General features: G+C 40.9%; 1 protein-coding gene across 4 annotated transcripts in view; it reads right to left on the bottom strand.

The window, feature by feature from the left end:
• smg1 (SMG1 nonsense mediated mRNA decay associated PI3K related kinase) overlaps positions 1–18,273 on the bottom strand; it is a 108,320-nt gene that overhangs the window by 22,829 nt on the left and 67,218 nt on the right. For all 4 annotated transcript variants that reach the window (XM_014024876.1, XM_014024877.1, XM_014024878.1 and 1 more), the window contains 11 exons: positions 16,657–16,880; positions 13,341–13,498; positions 10,981–11,203; positions 10,214–10,460; positions 7,368–7,597; positions 5,799–6,044; positions 5,488–5,626; positions 3,906–4,015; positions 3,526–3,744; positions 1,305–1,498; positions 680–852 (listed from right to left, as the gene is read on the bottom strand). In XM_014024876.1, the coding sequence (XP_013880330.1) occupies positions 680–852; positions 1,305–1,498; positions 3,526–3,744; positions 3,906–4,015; positions 5,488–5,626; positions 5,799–6,044; positions 7,368–7,597; positions 10,214–10,460; positions 10,981–11,203; positions 13,341–13,498; positions 16,657–16,880 (2,163 nt within the window). The remainder of the gene's footprint in view (positions 1–679; positions 853–1,304; positions 1,499–3,525; positions 3,745–3,905; positions 4,016–5,487; positions 5,627–5,798; positions 6,045–7,367; positions 7,598–10,213; positions 10,461–10,980; positions 11,204–13,340; positions 13,499–16,656; positions 16,881–18,273) is intronic.

Here is an 18,273-nt window from a genome sequence, read left to right as displayed (position 1 = left end):
GAAAAGAGCTTCACTGAGTGAGAAATAATGTTAGGAGCTCAGAAGACAATTTAAGTTTCACTTTCACCAGAGAGCCTGCAGGAGTTATGGGTGGGGTGTGTGGGGAGGGGCGCCCCACCATGAGGAAGCTCGGCTTAAAGACACGTCCCAGGGGCGTTTCTAGTACCAAAAGGCGTTTCTAGTCCCCACCTGTTGTTTTGCTCCTCAGCATGGCTTCCTAAAAATGCTGCAGGATTTCGCAAACATGCATGAATGAGTCAAAGCAAGGCTTTGGGCATGTTTTTTTAATGAGAGTATAATATTATAACATGATATAAAACTCAAAAAAGTTGATTTTACGTGATATTGCCCCTTTAAGATGACGATATAGGTCAATGTTTTTGTTTTGCCTTGATGTAACTGAATCAGTGCATCTATGTGGATTGATGTACTGTTACACCTCAAACTAAAGCAGCCATCTCATTTCTCTCCACTGCTGACACATTCAACAGGAAGTACTGTATTTATTCATGGATAATACAATCTTTTTTTATTTATTTATTTTTTTAGCTTTTTTAAGCTTAAAATTCATAAAAAATAAATCTAATCCTCATGTATTAGTAGTGAGTTTAATCATTTCTAACATCTTTTTTTAAATATTTGATTAAAGCTCTACTTTCTTCATCCCTGAAACACTTACCAAGATCTATTGGAGCGCTGATGTCTTGCAGAAGGCTTGCGAGCTGTGTGGCCTCCAAACTGGAAAATGCTGCCTGGTATTGACTGACCCATTGCTCCAAGTCAGTCAGCTTTCCCCGAATGGCCTCCTGCACAGTCCGCTGCTGTGACTGCAGCTGGGTGTGTTCAGAGTACCTGGCAAGCAAAAGAATGAGTGGAAAGTGTTTCAGCATTTGCTTTTGTTTTGCTAATTAATGTCTGTCAGTTTTGTTTATAAACAAATTGATTTTCTTTCTATCAGGTTAAGACACTAGAGGTTACAAACTCATTGTTGTGGGAAACAATGAAGACATTAAAAGAAATTTGCATGATGATTCTAGTTTTGCTTCTTTTCAACAGCTGGCAAAAAAAATCATCTCCCTTAAAACATTTTAACAGATGCAGTCAAGTTTGACATTATGTCCATAAATCATCCTCAGTCCTTCCCAACCCAAGTGTTTCCACAACTTCTCCCCTCACTAATAGGGGGGATTTCTTCTACTTATTTAAATATTTTTAAACTTTAAGAACTTTTAAATGTTATACCCTCACTTTTCACCAAGCCTGAGCAGGTTTGAACAGGTAGAACATTTTAAAAATGCATATACCTTTGTTCCAGAGTAAGGATGACGTGGTCTGGATGGTTCTCTGCACCCTCCAAGAATTCCATCTCCTCCTGGAGTTTGACTTGTAGTTTCTCCCCCTGGCAGAGCAAGTCCTGAAGGACCAAGTACTCTTCCACAGCCTCTTCCACTTGGGGAAGGACTGCCAGCATTTCATCTCGATTTTTAAACCAGTTTACCTGCAAATAATACACATAGTACCTTAAGCACTTTCTATCTGCGGCAACGTTCAGAGGTTTAATATATCTGTTTTTCTGAGGGAGGAGTACAAATATAGAGGTTTCAATCAGCAAAACACTATCTAAAAGCTTAAATTAGCAAAACAGCTATGCCATGTGCTAAATTTAAGAAAACCATAGCTACATGCTAGATTTAGCAAGAGAGTAGCTAAAAAGAGCACAGGAAAGAAAATACAGTGGTTTGCAAAAGTATTCATACCCCTTGAACTTTTCCATATTTTGTCACATTACAACCACAAACATAAATATATTTCACTGGAATTTAATGTGAAAGACCAACACAAAGTGGTATACAATTGTGAAGTGGAAGCAAAATTTTACATGAATCAAAACATTTTTTACAAATAAAAAACTGAAAAGTGCGACGTGCAAAAGTATTCAGCCCCCTTTTCCCTGAGTGCAACCAATTGCATTCAGAAGTTGCCTGATGACTGCTAATGACTCAAAAGGGGCCACCTGTGTGTAATCTAATCTCAGTACAAATACAGCTGCTCCGTGACGGCCTCAGATGTTGGTTAAGAGAATATTGGGGAGCAAACAGCATCATGAAGTCCAAAGAACACACCAGACAGGTTAGGAATATGGTTTTGGAGAAGTTTAAAGCAGGCTTAGGTTATAAAAAGATTTCCCAAGCTTTGAACATCTCACGGAGCACTGTTCAATCCATCATCCGGAAATGGAAAGAGCATGGCACCACAGTAAACCTGCCAAGACAAGGCCGTCCACCTAAACTTACAGGCCGAACAAGGAGATCACTGATCAGAGAGGCAGCCAAGAGGCCCATGGTGACTCTGGATGAAATGCAGAGAGCCACAGCTCAGGTGGGGGAAACTGTCCACAGGACAACAATTAGTYGTGCACTACACAAATGTGGTCTTTATGGAAGAGTGGCAAGGAGAAAGCCATTGTTAAAAGAAAACCATAAGAAGTCCCGTTTGCAGTTTGCCAGAAGCCATGTTGAGGACACAGCAAACATGTGGAAGAAGGTGCTTTGGTCAGACGAGACCAAAATTGAACTTTTTGGCCACAATGCAAAACGCTATGTGTGGCGGAGAAAGAACACTGCACATCACTCTGAAAACACCATCCCCACTGTCAAATATGGTGGTGGCAGCATCATGCTCTGGGGGTGCTTCTCTTCAGCAGGGACCGGGAAGTTGGTCAAAGTTGATGGGAAGATGGATGGAGCCAAATACAGGGCAATCTTGGAAGAAAACCTGTTGGAGTCAGCAAAAGATTTGAGACTGGGGCGGAGGTTCACCTTCCAGCAGGACAACGACCCTAAACATAAAGCCAAAGCTACAATGGAGTGGTTTAAAAAAAAGAATATTCATGTGTTAGAATGGCCCAGTCAAAGTCCAGACCTAAACCCAATTGAGAATTTGTGGCAAGATCTCAAAACTGCTGTTCACAAACGCTCTCCATCCAGTCTGACTGAGCTTGAGCTGTTTTGCAAGGAGGAATGGGCAAGAATTGCAGTCACTAGATGTGCAAAGCTGGTGGAGACATACCCTAAAAGACTTGCAGCTGTAATTGCAGCAAAAGGTGGCTCCACAAAGTATTGACTCAGGGGGGCTGAATAATTTTGCACATCGCACTTTTCAGTTTTTTATTTGTAAAAAATGTTTTGATTCATGTAAAATTTTGCTTCCACTTCACAATTGTATACCACTTTGTGTTGGTCTTTCACATTAAATTCCAGTGAAATATATTTATGTTTGTGGTTGTAATGTGACAAAATATGGAAAAGTTCAAGGGGTATGAATACTTTTGCAAACCACTGTATAGATCAAGTGCTGAAATAGATTTCAGAGAACAATGTTTTTGAAGGAAATGAAGAAATCTCAGTGCATTTCTTTAGGAGGTCTTTAGTAAATGGAAAATAATTCATAAAAGCATAAAAAGGTACAAATATTAATGGTCAATACACACCACTCTTTCAGAGTTTACTCTTGACTTGAGCTCACCTTGATCTCAGCCACCCTTGAGGAAAACAGAGAGCGTGTGATGTCCCTCTCCATTTCTCTCTTGCTCTTTTTACTATCAGCCTGTTGACCCCCTCCTCCATACACTGCACCAGCAAAGCCCACCTCTCCCCCTGCAGTCCAGTCCACCAAAGGATCATAGACAAAGGCCTCCAGCAAGGTGAGCAGGGTCTCTCTGCCTCGTCGCATTATCTGAACAACCTGAAAAGACAAATCGGATTTAAGAATTTTCTTCAACAACCCAGAATTAATTAACAGAATAGTGAATATATACTAATCATCACAACGTTTTCTTTTCCCCTCGTGTTACTGCTTGAACAAGCTCTACGTTGCATCACATTAGAATGAGATAAGAGAATAACCTGTTCACAGGACAGCCTGAAGATGCCCTCTACTCCAGTGACTCCCAGTGCAGTCTCAATGTTGTGGGTCATCCTGAACGGGACTTTTTCTGGCACACGTAGACTCTTTCCTGATAACACACACACAGTTTAATCAGACCTCAGACAAGTCAAATACCATATTTTCTTTGATTCCAGTTTTATTAGTCTTTTTTTTTTTAGATTTTCAAACTTTTTCAAAATGATTTTTCCCCTTCAATAAATTTCTTGTAATTTGGGGAAGCGTGGCAGAGCAGAGGTTTGTGCTGTTTTTTCACAACAAGAAAGTTGCAGGTTCACCTTCAGCCTGGAATCCATTTGTGTGGAATGTACATGTTCTCCCAGTGCATGTGTGGGTTTGTTAGTGTTGTGGAACTCTAAACTGACACTGGGTGTGGGTGAGAGTGTGAAATACTGTCTCCATGTGTCACTAAAATGGACCTGTGACCATAGTTCATTGAATGGATGAATCTGCTCTGTTTTTACAATGCATTTTGGGTAGTTTAACAACTCAAAATTCAATCCCAACAGTTTTTTTTCATTAAATAATTAATTTAGCAATATTAAATGCTGCAGGTTCAAGCCCCTGGTATGTCAGGAAGGGGGCATCTGTGTAAAACAATTTTCAAAGTCCTTTGATCCACTTGTTTGTTTTGCAAGTGAACTATAATTTATAAACAAAGCCACGCAGGTGAATCTCATTGGACAGAAATGACGGGGGCGGGACATAAAGATGGTGCTGTTAATACAACTGACTATTAAGAATATCAACAGCACCTCATTCAGCGGTGGTTTTGCGATGATATACTTATAATCTTGGGACAGTGTTGTCAAATGTGTTCCGCGACCCAAAAGAGACAAGATGATCCGCGTTCTCTGACCCACAGCGGCTCATTGTTTTTAGCGTACTGTTAGCATTAGCAACACTGAAGGGTTAATGGTGCTTAGCAATCGTGGCTCGTGAAGTCCAAAAAGACACGTTTCCTGTAGCTGGTTTGGTACGAGGCCAGTCTCTCTTCACACCAGAAGCGAACCGAATCAGAGTTTGTTTGAAAGCGAATGGAGACCACATCAAAAACAGGTCTCAGTCCGGTTGTTTGATCCTCACCAGGGTTCGCATAAATGATCTGGAAATGAAACGAACTCTAGTCCGTTTAAGGCGAATCAAATGTGTCGGGTGTGAATACACCACAAATCTTCCGTGCAAGAAGAAAAAAAGCAGCCAAAAGGAAAAACAATATGGGTTTGTGTCTGCTTGTCAGCTAAACAGTTTAAAAAATTCTCAGTGACTTTAGAAATGATATAGACAAGCAGACAATATTTGAAAGTGTCTCCTTGGAGCAACTTTTAAAATTTTATTTTCCAGAACATGTAATGAGTAATAGTCTAGAAACACTGATTATTTTCCATACGATTATCATTTGACCATACTTTAGCCTTACATAACTCCATATGTTTTACTGCTGTCCAGAAACCTTGTTTTACTCGAAAGTCTTCAAGTTTATATGAGGTAATTAATCTTTATTATGACTAATGAACAAACTCAACAAACCACTAAACTGACCTTTTTCAAAGCACACATTGTAGTCGATGTGCACCACCTCTCCAGTTGTCATGTCAATCAACACATTGTCCAGGTGACGATCACCAAGGCCGATAATGTAGCCCACCATGGACATGACTGCAGTGGATCTGGCGTATGACTGAAGTGTATAAGAAAAAGGTTAACACTTTAAAACCACACTCAGAAAGAAAATAACTTAACATAAAATACATATTTTAAGGATTAAATGTTTCTCTTTATTATATTACGGTCTATTTTGTTATGGTAAATTAAAATTTAAAAAATACAATGTAAGAAAATTTAAAATGTACCTGAGTGACTCTCCACCACTCGCTGGGTGTGGTGCAGGAACACCAGAGCTCCTTTGCTAGCAGGTTGGAGGGAGTAGCCTCCATCAACTCTTTCAGGACATCTTTCATAACATTGAGAGGCCAGTCTCGTCGGGTCACATCTAAACTTAGACCCACTGCCTTCAGAGCAGGCCCGATGCGGCTGTAGTAGAGCTCACTGGGGCGAGGTACCGGAGGCACAGGCTGCTGTGGGAAGGACTCTTGGGCCTTGTAGGAAAAAGTCAAAATTTGATTAAGATGAAAATATTTTAATTAAACCTCCCACAATTTTGTTTTGGAAAACAATAGATCACATTGATATTGTGTAAACAATCCTCCAGACTGTTCCTCACTGTAACAATGTGAATACTGAAGTAGCATTCACACCATTTTTTTCCTATTCGTAGCTTTTATTATGCGTTTTGTAACTACTTCTGCATGCTTTTGTGCAATTTTACCCTAACAAAAATGTTCAACTTGTACTGAAATAGCTATCATACTAAATCTACATGTGCTCAATAATGGACATCCTACCTTTTTCAATGATTTTTCATGTGTTTGGATGGGATATGGGAAACTTTGCTTTCAAGTTGAGCTAAAATGGAGACTGCAGCCAAATCTGCATGCCAGGAAAAAAGAAAAGCTAAGTCTTTTATTAACATTATTATTATTTTAAACCTATGAAACTAACACATTTACTATTTATGAACATGTCAGGAATAAAAACCTGGGGATGTTAACCTGCAATGTACCACCCGCGGTACATTTCCAGTTTTCAGTTACGTTCTGCATTTTTATAGGCTGACCCCATGCAGTCAGGGACTTTGAATTTGTGCTAGATTGACTGCAGAATTGGCCAATCAGCTCTGAGCTTCATTCTGACCCCACAGCTGTGTAGCCAATCACCTAAAATTTCATTTGATATATAGTTTTGTGTAGTGGGAATCTTGGGTGGCAAGAAAAATTAAACTGAAAGAGATTTGTGATGTATTATCATCCACTTTCTCACCCTAGTGGTGAGAATAATGGAAAACATGGATTTTAAAGCATAATTTGGACAGCTCAATAAACAGGCTGTTAAAGAGGAAATATATTTGTTATGAAGTGTTCTGAGTGCTTCAAGACAAGAAAGAGTGATTTTTGTGGCCAGGAAAAGTAATAAAAGCAAGGGATATACCACTTCCAGAGGCCATTTTGAATATATTTTTTTCATCAAAAAATGAGGACAAATATGCATCAAATGAAATCAAAGAACATTTATTTTAGTTGCTGGTGGCTTTTTAAGCCGTGTGGATTGTAATGCTTTGAAAAAAGTAAGGATTTATTAGTTTTTTGTCATGTTTTGACTCATTTTTGATGGAGTTTTGCTGAATGTCTACCTGCTGGGATTAATATTGATGAATAATAATAATTTTTTTTGTATTTTAATCATGTTGTGAATAAATAATAGAATATGATTTGTGGGGTTTTATCTTTAATATGAGCTGTCAGTGAAGTCTCTGTGTTGAAGCATTTAGAAATTACAGTTATATTTTGCAGTTTATAACTTACCTTTTGAGTCTGCAGCACTGCTTCCCTTTGCTGCCAGCGCTTGTAGAGGCCAAAAAGTGGAGTGGCACCGTCCACCCACTGGATTAGTCCTGAACGGGTTCCAAGAGGGGTGACGGAGTAGTGGCGGGCGTGGAAACGTGGCTGCTCCTGCTGGTTGACCTTGGTAAACATGGTGTTCACGATTGACAAGAACTGCATGATGCGCTCATCCAAATGCAAATCCTCCAGCCCTGAGAAAATTTGAGCATTTCTACATTACTTAATTGGCTTAAATTAGATATTCAACATATTTCACACACATGTCAAACTCAAGGCCCGCGGGTGACGCCCGTGACACCCCCACCCCCAAAAAATATTTATATTTTTTTTATTTACGGTAATACAAAAATTGTTTCTTATATCAATGGTAAACTTTAGATTTGTGATTAAATGCAACAAAATTTAAAAGGTGAAAGATAATAACAATGGTCCTGCCCCTGAGCTGCTTTAAGTAACTGAGCAATTTAGTTGGATAGCACAGTAATAATGTCTGAAGATAAGCTGCTTTAAAGTTAGTATCAACCATTAACTAAATCTGTCATAATGCATATTAGATTAGATTAGATTAGATAGACCTTTATTATCATTGTAGAGAGCAAAATGAAATTACAGTTCAGAACACCCACTCAGAAGAAGACAGAACATAAACATGGGAGAACAGGTGCACTGGGTCATGCTGCCACTGACCCCTGCACAGAGCAAGGATCATCTTCATGAAGACATCATGAGGAGGCACAACACTTAAAATAAAAACTAAAAACCACACAAGGGAAGATGAGGAAGAAAAAAACATCATATTCAACAATGTGACACACTATGGTGTTTATAAAAAAAAACTCTGCATAGAGCACATTTATTAGCCAGAGGAGTAAGTGAGTTTAGGGGGGCGTGCATCTGAAGCCATGATTGCTGCATGTTTGTGTGAATATCTGAAGAATGAGTCCGAAGAATCGAGTCCCCAAAACCAGCGCAGCCATAGTTCAGAATATTAGTTCAGAATGGTAACTGTTCATTCTGTGCGGCCTTCAGCTTGCTCCAGGTACCAAGAACCAGATCACAGACAGGTGTGAGAGGGGGGAGTTGTGGGGCAGAGCCTCAGTCGACGTAAACATCCAGGAAGAATTTAGTCCAACAGCTCAAGGCCATGTAAGAGAGAGGCAGATTCTGTAATCAGTTGTTTTGGGAACAGAAGAGTCAGGCAGACAATAACTATTTCCAATCTGCTTTAATGTCTGCTGGTACATCTCAAGGTGGCAAATCCAATCAGACAAATAATGCGGACAAATCCCGCTGAGCCATGCTATCATTTTTCTCCAAGATCAATTCCATCTGGCCAGCAAAGTCCAGGAACCACAACCGGCCCGCGACCCTCAGCAGAACCGCTTGCAGACCGAGTCCCAAGGCAAGGCAAAAGTCTGAGTGCTGATAGAACGGCCATCATTCATATTAGTCAAGCAGCCAGGAAATGAATAGCCACCAACACTGTTTTATAGAAACACCAGGAGATAATAAATAAATAAATTAGCTATTATTAGCTACGCACTAGTAACTCAGAGAGTAAAAGTGTCCTGATGCATCTCAGTAATCCAGGTAGAAAAAAATCAAAAAGAAAAAAATAAGTAGGTCATCTGGAGGGGTTCTTCTTTAGTGAAACGTTTCGTCTCTCCTCCAAGAGACTTCTTCAGTCTGAGTTGGAACTCTTGGACGAGAGACGAAACGTTTCACTAAAGAAGAACCCATCAAGAGTACATACTTATTTTTTCTTTTTGATCAGAGAGTAAAGCTTTATTAGTTTTACTTTTACTAATATTTCTGTATTTATTTCAGATTTAGTCCGTCATACACTTAGTTCTTATCAGTGTTTAAAAGAAGGTGTGTTAAAACACTGTTTAGTCAAAGTTAAACCTGAAACATCCAAGTTCATTACAACTGGCTCTTCAAGGGCCACCATAATGCTCATGTGGCCCTCGGTGAAAATGAGTTTGACAACCCTGGTTTAGGTTAAAATGCTGCAGTTATGATTTAGACTGTACTAAATTCAAATTATGCTAATTGAAAGTGAAATGCAATTCCACTGCAGTGTTTGATGAGTCTGGTGAGCAGTATGAGAAGGTACCAGACTGTGTTGGCTGTGTTTGGTTCCACGCCGTGGGCTTGTAATCCTGAGGAATCTGATTGAAGCCAAGATAGATAGGAAAGACGTTTGGTGCAAACCGGTTGCCTAATTCCTTTTGTGAGTTTGCCCAGGATAGAAGACTGCAACAAAGTGAAGATTTAATGCAATCTGCTGGCTTCCTTAGATCAGTGTTTTATAAACCCTGGTCCTCAAGGCACACTGCTCTGCATGTTTTACAAGCTTCCCTGCTTTTACACACACAGTTCAGACGATTGCAATTCAACAAAAGCCTGTTAATCAGTTATCAGTTTAAATCAGCTGTGCTGAAGCAGGGAAACAACTAAAACATGCAGAGCAGTGTGCCTTGGGGACCAGGGTTGAAAAACAATGACTTAGAGGACTCTACTAATTGATGCCTTGTAATGTGCTGTATTTTAATGTATTTGTATAATTCTCTCAGATGGCTTTCTGTGAACTGGCAATGTACAAACTGAATTGAATTATGCAAAATGTTATTTTCAAGGTCTGACTAAAACAGCTCCAACTCTGTCATTTCTCAATATAAGAGTATTCTAATCTAAAACTCTGGCATGAAAGGCAGCAGGTGATGTATTCTTTCCAAGAAAGGCTAAGTGTTAAATTTTAAAATGTATCCTAACACTACATAACCTACTTTAACCAAACTTCCTACCTTTAAAAAGATATGGGTAGTTGCGGCCATCTGAACCCAGAAAGAAGAGCTTCTTTGGCTTGGTCTTAGTGGGCAGGATGGTGATGGTTTTGCCCACACTTTGTATAGTGACAGCATCAGACGCAGACGCTTCGCCAGGCAGGGCCATCTGTGTTGTTGTCATGGAGACCAGTCGAGGACTGATCTCATCCAGGTGGAGCAGGTAGCTGGCTCGCTTCTGAGCTCGCTGCTGCAGACTCATCATTATCTGCCCAAGTATAAATAAATAAATAAAAAACAAATACCAACATCTGTTAGAGGTGAATGAGGCACATATTTTTGTGACCTCTTTCAAGCAGAATTACTGACTGTAAGAAGCAGTAAAGCACCTTTTCTCTGTGGCTAATTGTCTAACATCTTTATTTTGATAACATTTATTTACAGTTCTGCTACATTGCTTCGGTCTTCATGGTATAGATAGATGCTCTTTGAGTTGTCCTCTACTCCAGTATTAGTTCATCTGTTTTTGGCTCTAAATACAACTAGACAAAGTCAAATTCTGGCTTTAAAATAAGAGCATATTGTACAAATAGTTGAAGGGACAGGGATTATACCATCTCATCTGAGAAATAAGAAATATTTTGGAATGTTTTAGTGTGCAGTTGTTCTGATAGAGATGTTTGCTATTAAAAAGAAATGCACTGACTGACAGTAAAAGACATCATTCATACAAAGCATCATGGATTGTAGGAATAAGCTGGACAGTTTTATAAAGTACAAACATGCACCTGTTTGAAAGGAAGCCAACTACTAGCCGGGTTAGCAGGGTTGGCTGGGTTCTTGAGACGCTCCAGAGCAGAGGTGATGGCATCACCGTAGGTCTGCTGGAACCAGGTCTCATGTGGAGTTTCTGCTGAAGCTGCTGTGATGCTGCACACGTGATCCAGGGCAAAAACCACAGGGCGCATCAAAGCAGAGTGTTTCTCACGCATGATGGCTATCTTTTCATCCCTGCATGACAGGAAAGACACACGAGTACAGATATTACAGGTGTTAAATATGAAATTTGACAACAAATTTTCAAATGTTTAAAATCTAGATTTGAACATTAGGTGAACAACACATACCTAAAGTGCTATCTCACAAAATCTTACGTGATCGTACACAAGGTTTGACCAAAATGTAATTCCACTCCACAAGATGGTCCATGCGGATTGCGGCTTGCTGAGGCAAAAACCCAGGCGTGGGAGGAGTTCAGAGAGGCCATGGAAAAAGACTTCCATATGGCTTCAAGGCGTTTATGGTCCACCATCCGGCATCTCAGGGGGTAAAGTGGTTCGCCACCAACACTGTTTATGGTGGGGATGGTGCACTGCTGACCTATATCCACCGACACGCCTTCCCATGAGGAAGGAGAGCCTGAGGACCCTGGGTCGGACTCTCCACTCTCTGGTGACGAGGTCACTGAGGAGGTTAAAAAGCTCCTCGGTGGCAGGGCGCCGGGGATGGATGAGATTCGCCCGGAGTTCTTTAAGGCTCTGGATGTTGTTGGGTTGCGTTGGTTGACGCGACTCTACAATATTGCGTGGATATCAGGGGCAGTTACCCTGGATTGGCAGACCGGGGTGGTGGTCCCCCTATTTAAAGAGGGGAACCGCAGAGTGTGTTCCAAGTATAGGGGGATCACACTTCTGAGCCTCCCTGGTAAGGTCTATTCAGGGATCCTGGAGAGGAGGGTCCGTCAGATGGTCGAATCTCGGATTCAGGAAGAGCAGTGTGGTTTTCGTCCTGGTCGTGGAACAGCGGACCAGCTCTACACCCTCTGCAGGGTCCTGGAGGGAGTGTGGGAGTTCGCCCAACCAGTCTACACGTGTTTTGTGGACTTGGAGAAGGCGTTCGACCGTGTCCCCCGGGGACTCTTGTGGGGGTACGCCGGGAGTATGGGGTACCAGGCCCATTGATATGGGCTGTTAGATCCCTGTATGACTGGTGCCAGAGCTTGGTCCGCATTGCTGGTAGTAAGTTGGACTCATTTTCGGTGAGGGTTGGACTCTGCCAAGGCTGCCCTTTGTTACCGATTCTGTTCGTAGCTTTTATGAACAGAATTTCTAGGTGCAACCAAGATGTTGAGGGGGTCTGTTTTGGTGACCTTAGGATCACATCTCTGCTTTTTGCGGATGATGTGGTCCTATTGGCTTCATCAGATCGTGATCTCCAGTACTCAATGGAGTGGTCTGCAGCTGAGTGTGAAGCGGCTGGGATGAGGATCAGTGCCTCCAAATCCGAGACCACGGTCTTGAGTCGGGAACGGGTAGCGTGCCGCCTCCGGGTTGGGGAGGAGGTCCTGCCCCAAGTGGAGGAGTTTAAGTATCTCGGGGTCTTGTTCACAAATGAGGGAAGAATGGAGCGGGAGATCGACAGGCGGATTGGTACTGTGTCTGTAGTCATGCGGGCGCTGTACTGGTCTGTCGTGGTGAAGCAAGAGCTGAGCCAGAATGCAAAGCACTCGGTTTACCAGTCGGTCTACCTTCTGTCACTCATCTATGGTCACGAACTTTGGGTAATGACCGAAAGAACGAGATCACAGGTACAAGCGGTCAAAATGAGTTTCCTCTGCAGGGTGTCTGGGCTCTTCCTTAGAGATAGGGTGAGAAGCTCGGTCATCCGGGAGGGATTCAGAGTAGAGCCGCTGCTCCTCCACGTCAAGAGGAGCCAGTTGAGGTGGCTCGGGCATCTGGTTAGGATGCCTCCTGGACGCCTCTCTGGTGAGGTGTTCTGGGCACGTCCCACTGGGAGGAGACCCAGAGGAAGACCCAGGACACACTGGAGGGACTATGTTTCTCGGCTAGCCTGGGAACACCTTGGGATTCCCCCAAAGGAGCTGGCCCAAGTGGCTGGGGAGAGGCAAGTCTGAGTCTCTCTGCTAAGGCTGCTGCCCCTGCGACCCGACCCCAGATAAGCGGCAGAAAACGGACGTACGGACGTACGGAAGATGGTTTTAAACTGAAACTCTGTCATTAAAGTGGTGGGCAATATGAATTCCTTCAATGAATGTTACGTCTTTAATTTATGAACCCCTTTTACTGCAGCTACAAAATCCTTCAGTACAGGACACAAACTTGAAGTCCTGAACATAAAAGCATATCACCTGCGCAGTGTGTTGTTGTTTTGCACTCTCTTGACCTCGTCCTCCAGCTGCTGGATTCTACGCTGGACATGCATATGTTGTTGTTGTTGTAACACACCAAGCCAAAGTTCATCCCAAAGTAAAGTCACTCTGCGCAGTTCTCCCACCAGCTGCTGGACCTGCAAAACACACATAAGCACAGGAGACTGCATAACATATTCAGATTATTTGAAAATGATGCTTCTTGTTCTCTTTTGGTGATGGGATTATAAATAAGTATAGATCCATCTTGATGCGTCCATAATTACGCTTTATGCAAAAACATGACTATCGAATTTTTTTTTTTTTTTACTTTTTGGTTGCCGTCTCACAGAACTCTTAATAGATGGTAAATGGACTATACTTGTAAAGCACCTTTCTTTCCAACTACAATACTCAAAGAACTTTGCCCTACAATTCGTGCCCCTCATTTTACTCACTCACACAGCACTCTACTACATTTCTCTACAAAGCTAATCTAAATCATTCAATGGAGACTAATCAATGCTTCAAATCACATTCATACACTGATGGGACACATCAGAGGCAGTGGGGGTTCAGTGTTTTGCCCATAAACACTTTAAAATGTAACTGAGTAGCAGGGAAATCAAACTGCCAACTCTCTCATTGGAGGACAACTCCCCTAACCACTCAGCCACAGCATAATGCTCACCCAGTCATGCTGCTGCATTTTGAATAAAAGTCATGGACTACAGTGGGGAAAATAAGTATTTAGTCAGTCACCAATTGTGCAAGTTCTCCMAYTTAAAMAKRYGAGAGAGGCCTGTAATTGACATCATAGGTAGACCTCAACTATGAGAGACAAAATGTGAAAAAAATTTTTGCGTGGAGCCCCAGATCGAGGGAGATTAATAGTGGTCTTGTATGTCTTCCATTTTCTGATTATCGCTCCCACAGTAGATTTCTTCACACCAAGCTGCTTGCCTATTGCAGATTCAGTCTTCCCAGCCTGGTGCAGGTCTACACTTCGGTTTCTGCTGTCCTCCGACAGCTCTTTCGTCTTCACCATAGTGGAGTTTGGAGTGTGACTGTTTGAGGTTGTGGGCAGGTGTCTTTTATACTGTTAACGACTTCAAACAGGTGCCATTAATACAGGTAATGAGTGGGGGGAAAAGGAGCCTCTTAAAAAAGAAGTTACAGGTCTGTGACAGCCAGAAATCTTGCTTGTTTGTAGGTGACCAAATACTTATTTTCCACCATTATTTGCAAAAAAATTCTTTAAAAGTCAGACAAAATGATTTTCTCAAACTTTTTTTCACATTTTGTCTCTCATAGTTGAGGTCTACCTATGATGTCAATTACAGGCCTCTCTCATCTTTTTAAGTGGGAGAACTTGCACAACTGGTGACTGACTAAATACTTATTTTCCCCACTGTATTTTTATGTTTACAGTTTATAAAACTATTTTCTAAGCCATGCCCACATTGTACCCGCCTCACCTTACTTAGCCTCTGTCCCCATGTTCATGATGTAAGGCACTGGTTAGGGACACACCAATACCAATACCTGTATTGGGCCCGATACTAGCATTTTTCAATTACTGGTTCAGATTGCCCCAGTACCCAGAACCAATACCACTGTTGTGCATGGATATTGAAATTTGAAATGAGACCTCCATTAGACTCCAATGTGAATGCTTTATGTCAATGCAACCCGCATGCACAGAAGATGTGATGTCACGTTCATCTCACTGTTTACAGGTGTAAACAGGTCACAAAGGTGGGTGCTACTTAATAACATGTCGATTCTGAAGTTGTTGTGCATTCAGAACCGGTTAAATAATTATCTGCCACGCGTGTTCAGTTCACCGTTTACATTTTAACCTGCCATTGGTCGGCTGCTCCGGTGAAGCGTGTATTTATGGAACGAGAGCGATGCGACATGCTCAAAGTAAAGCCAACAAAAGTATCAATCCACTTTAGTATCAACAGGGTCTGACACTGTTACTATCATATGTTACTGTGGATTCTCAGTCATCCAGGAGATGGAAAATTAAATGAAAAAATATGAAACTAATAGATTTCTGTTCTGTAGCTGAAGACATGTGGAGCTACAAGATTTAAACTGCATGATTCAAGGTTAGTGTCATTATTACATGGATTGATCTGTACACCCCCATCTCACGTCACAGAAGTAAAAGCCTGAGAAATGCAGTATGACCAGTGGTTCTCACTATCCTACATGTTTTGGTTGTTTTCCTGCTTTGGCACACCTGATTTAAACGGTCTCATGTGTCATAGCCCTGAGATTCTTAATCTACGGGCCGCGAGCGCCACCTTGAGGGCCTCAAAAGAACAACAGTTTTTAACTTCGGGCCGCAGAGGGCCTTGTGACCGCATTGATTTTGAATAAGGTGCAATACACTTTCTCACCACTAGTAGCAGTAGTGCGCCACTCAGTTGTTTAATAACTTTTTTAATATGTAGAAGAAGAACCTTAGAAACCTGCCGAGAATGGAAACTTATTTTAAATGAAAAGTAGAAGCAAAAATGAAAGTAACTCGTCAAAAAACACCAAAGTTAGTCACTAATATGAAGAGCAGCTTCTGGTTGCAAAAGTTTAAAAAGACTATCTTTTCATTTGTACATTATCAAATTTATTTGTACAGTTTTTTTTTAAAATTTGAAACATTTACATTAAACATTTTTATTTATTTATTTTATGCCCACAATTTTATTTTTGAATTGTCTATTTTTGTTATTGTTTATGTTAAAAATATATATTTTTGTGTTGATAAGCCTGAGTGGTCTGTTGACTGACCGTTGTATTTGTTCAAAGAATTGTTATGGGCCGTTACAATTTAAAAATGTTTGTTATAATCATGTCTTGTGATTAATTGACAGGAATTTTACTTTTAAACTTTAAGTGTATTTAATTTAGTTATGTTAGTTATGATAGTTTAGTTATGATGTAAATACAATAAAAATTTAACCAAGAATTAGAATAATTATCATTCTGATCAGTACATTGGTAATGTCTGACTGGGCCTCGTGCCACTTTATGTTCAACAAATTGGGCCCAGAGGTCAAAAAGGTTAAGAACCCCTGCCATAAATAATACCAACAGTTAACTCCCTTCAGGTCAACGGTTAATTTGTTAACCGTACTGTTCAACAGAAATCAACAAGTCTTCATTGCATGGGTCTAGAATACGGATCGCTTAGTAAAAGTCAAAATTAGGAACGGTTATAAAATTGTAGTTGGTAAAGTTCTGTTTCGTTCATTTTCTTAAACCAATTTTATTGATTAAATCTCAACAGTTTGCTTTTACAGTGTACCTGAAGCACCATAGTTGGGTTGGCTACAGACAGTTTCTCTACAATCTTGCTGTAGCAGTCCTGCATCATGGCTTGGTCTTGACTGGAGCAAGTGACCATCTCTTCTGCGACTCCTCCTTGTTCAGCACCCTGCAGCTGCTGCTCCTCCTCCTCTTTCTCTTCACTAAGGTCCTCTCCCTGCATGCTACCCAAGAATGCAGGCAGAGCTGGAGGCAACTTGCTTCCTGTTCACAAATCACATCAATTATTGGATCCAGATTTAATAATATTACTTAGTCAAGTACACACATACATTTGCATATTAACACTGAAGGGTAAATTAAACATTTGACTGACAAACTAATTAGACTGATGTATTCAGCAGCCTCAGCACCATCAGAAAAAAACAGTCTGAGTCGCACGCATACATTCGCATAGCAACGCAAACATTCAGTTGAAAAAAAATGCAACAAATCAAAACATATAAGAGTCATTCAAAAAAGAGGTTGAACAATAACTAATGTAGAATTCTCTTACAACAAAATGTCGCTTTAAAGAAAGTTGTTTTACAAGGCAGAAAATGATAAAAATCAGGCCTACATTTTGCTGGCTCTGCTGAGTGACAGATGGGACTGATAAAGTCCTAACTATTAATAACTATTAGACATCACACAAGAGTTTTGAGAAGGAAAAACATTAGGATTTGTTAATTGTTGTGCTCAGCAACCAACCTAGCTCCTAGCAATGCAAGTTCATAACTATGTAGAGTTTCTTTGCTATCAAACTCTACAGCAACGTGTTCACTAGGAGGTGTTGGACAGTCCTAAGCAGAGCCCGCCCGTGGCATAGGCAGTATAAGCAAATGCTAAGGGCACCTTCCATCTAGGGCGCACCACAAATGGGAGACAAAAAATATATTTTATAACTTTTTTATCAGAGTATAGTAGAATAATCACTGGTTACTGAAGATTTTGAAGGTCATTTGTTCTGTGGGTTTCTCAGCCTGCTTTGTTCCTACATGAGGTCATTTGGTGCAGAGGATGCTTTGTAATAAAATATCATGATGCAGCCAAAACTAACTACTGGTGCTCTGTGTGTAAATAGATGAAGCAAAGTAAGAATAATGGAAGTTTGAGTTATGATCTCCGAAAAAACTCAGGTTTTCAGTGTTTTACCTTCATAAAACATTGATTTTGCAGAGTTTTGAGTAGATCTTGTAAAAATTTTCCACAGCTGCTTGTTAATATGAACAAATGTTCCTCATTGCTGTCAGCTTTGAGGCAGACGTCTGGTATTTTGTTTAAAATGTATCATATTGTTAAATATTTTAATAGGACAGCATAGTTTCTAGAGAAACAAAACAAAGACAAAACTATTTAATTTGGGATGTGAACGTTTGTGAATTGGCAGTGAGATTTATGGTGCGTTCACACCGAACGCGATTTCAGCGTCAGGAGCAGCAGGTTTACATACAAAGTCTATGGTGGACGCGCTTCAAGCAACGTCGGGAAGTTCTGCGGCGCCTCAAGCGCGATTAGAGCAGCGCGATTTGAACGATTTGAAATCGCTGAAGTTGGGAAATCTGAACTTTTGCAGCTCGACGCGCAGCGTCAACCAATCAGAGAGACTCCACTGTGT

Source organism: Austrofundulus limnaeus, unplaced genomic scaffold, assembly GCF_001266775.1.
Source record: "Austrofundulus limnaeus strain Quisiro unplaced genomic scaffold, Austrofundulus_limnaeus-1.0 Scaffold444, whole genome shotgun sequence".
Classification (NCBI taxonomy): Eukaryota; Metazoa; Chordata; class Actinopteri; order Cyprinodontiformes; family Rivulidae; genus Austrofundulus; species Austrofundulus limnaeus.
Note: the sequence above shows the minus strand (reverse complement) of the source record. Positions and strands in the feature narration are given on the sequence as shown.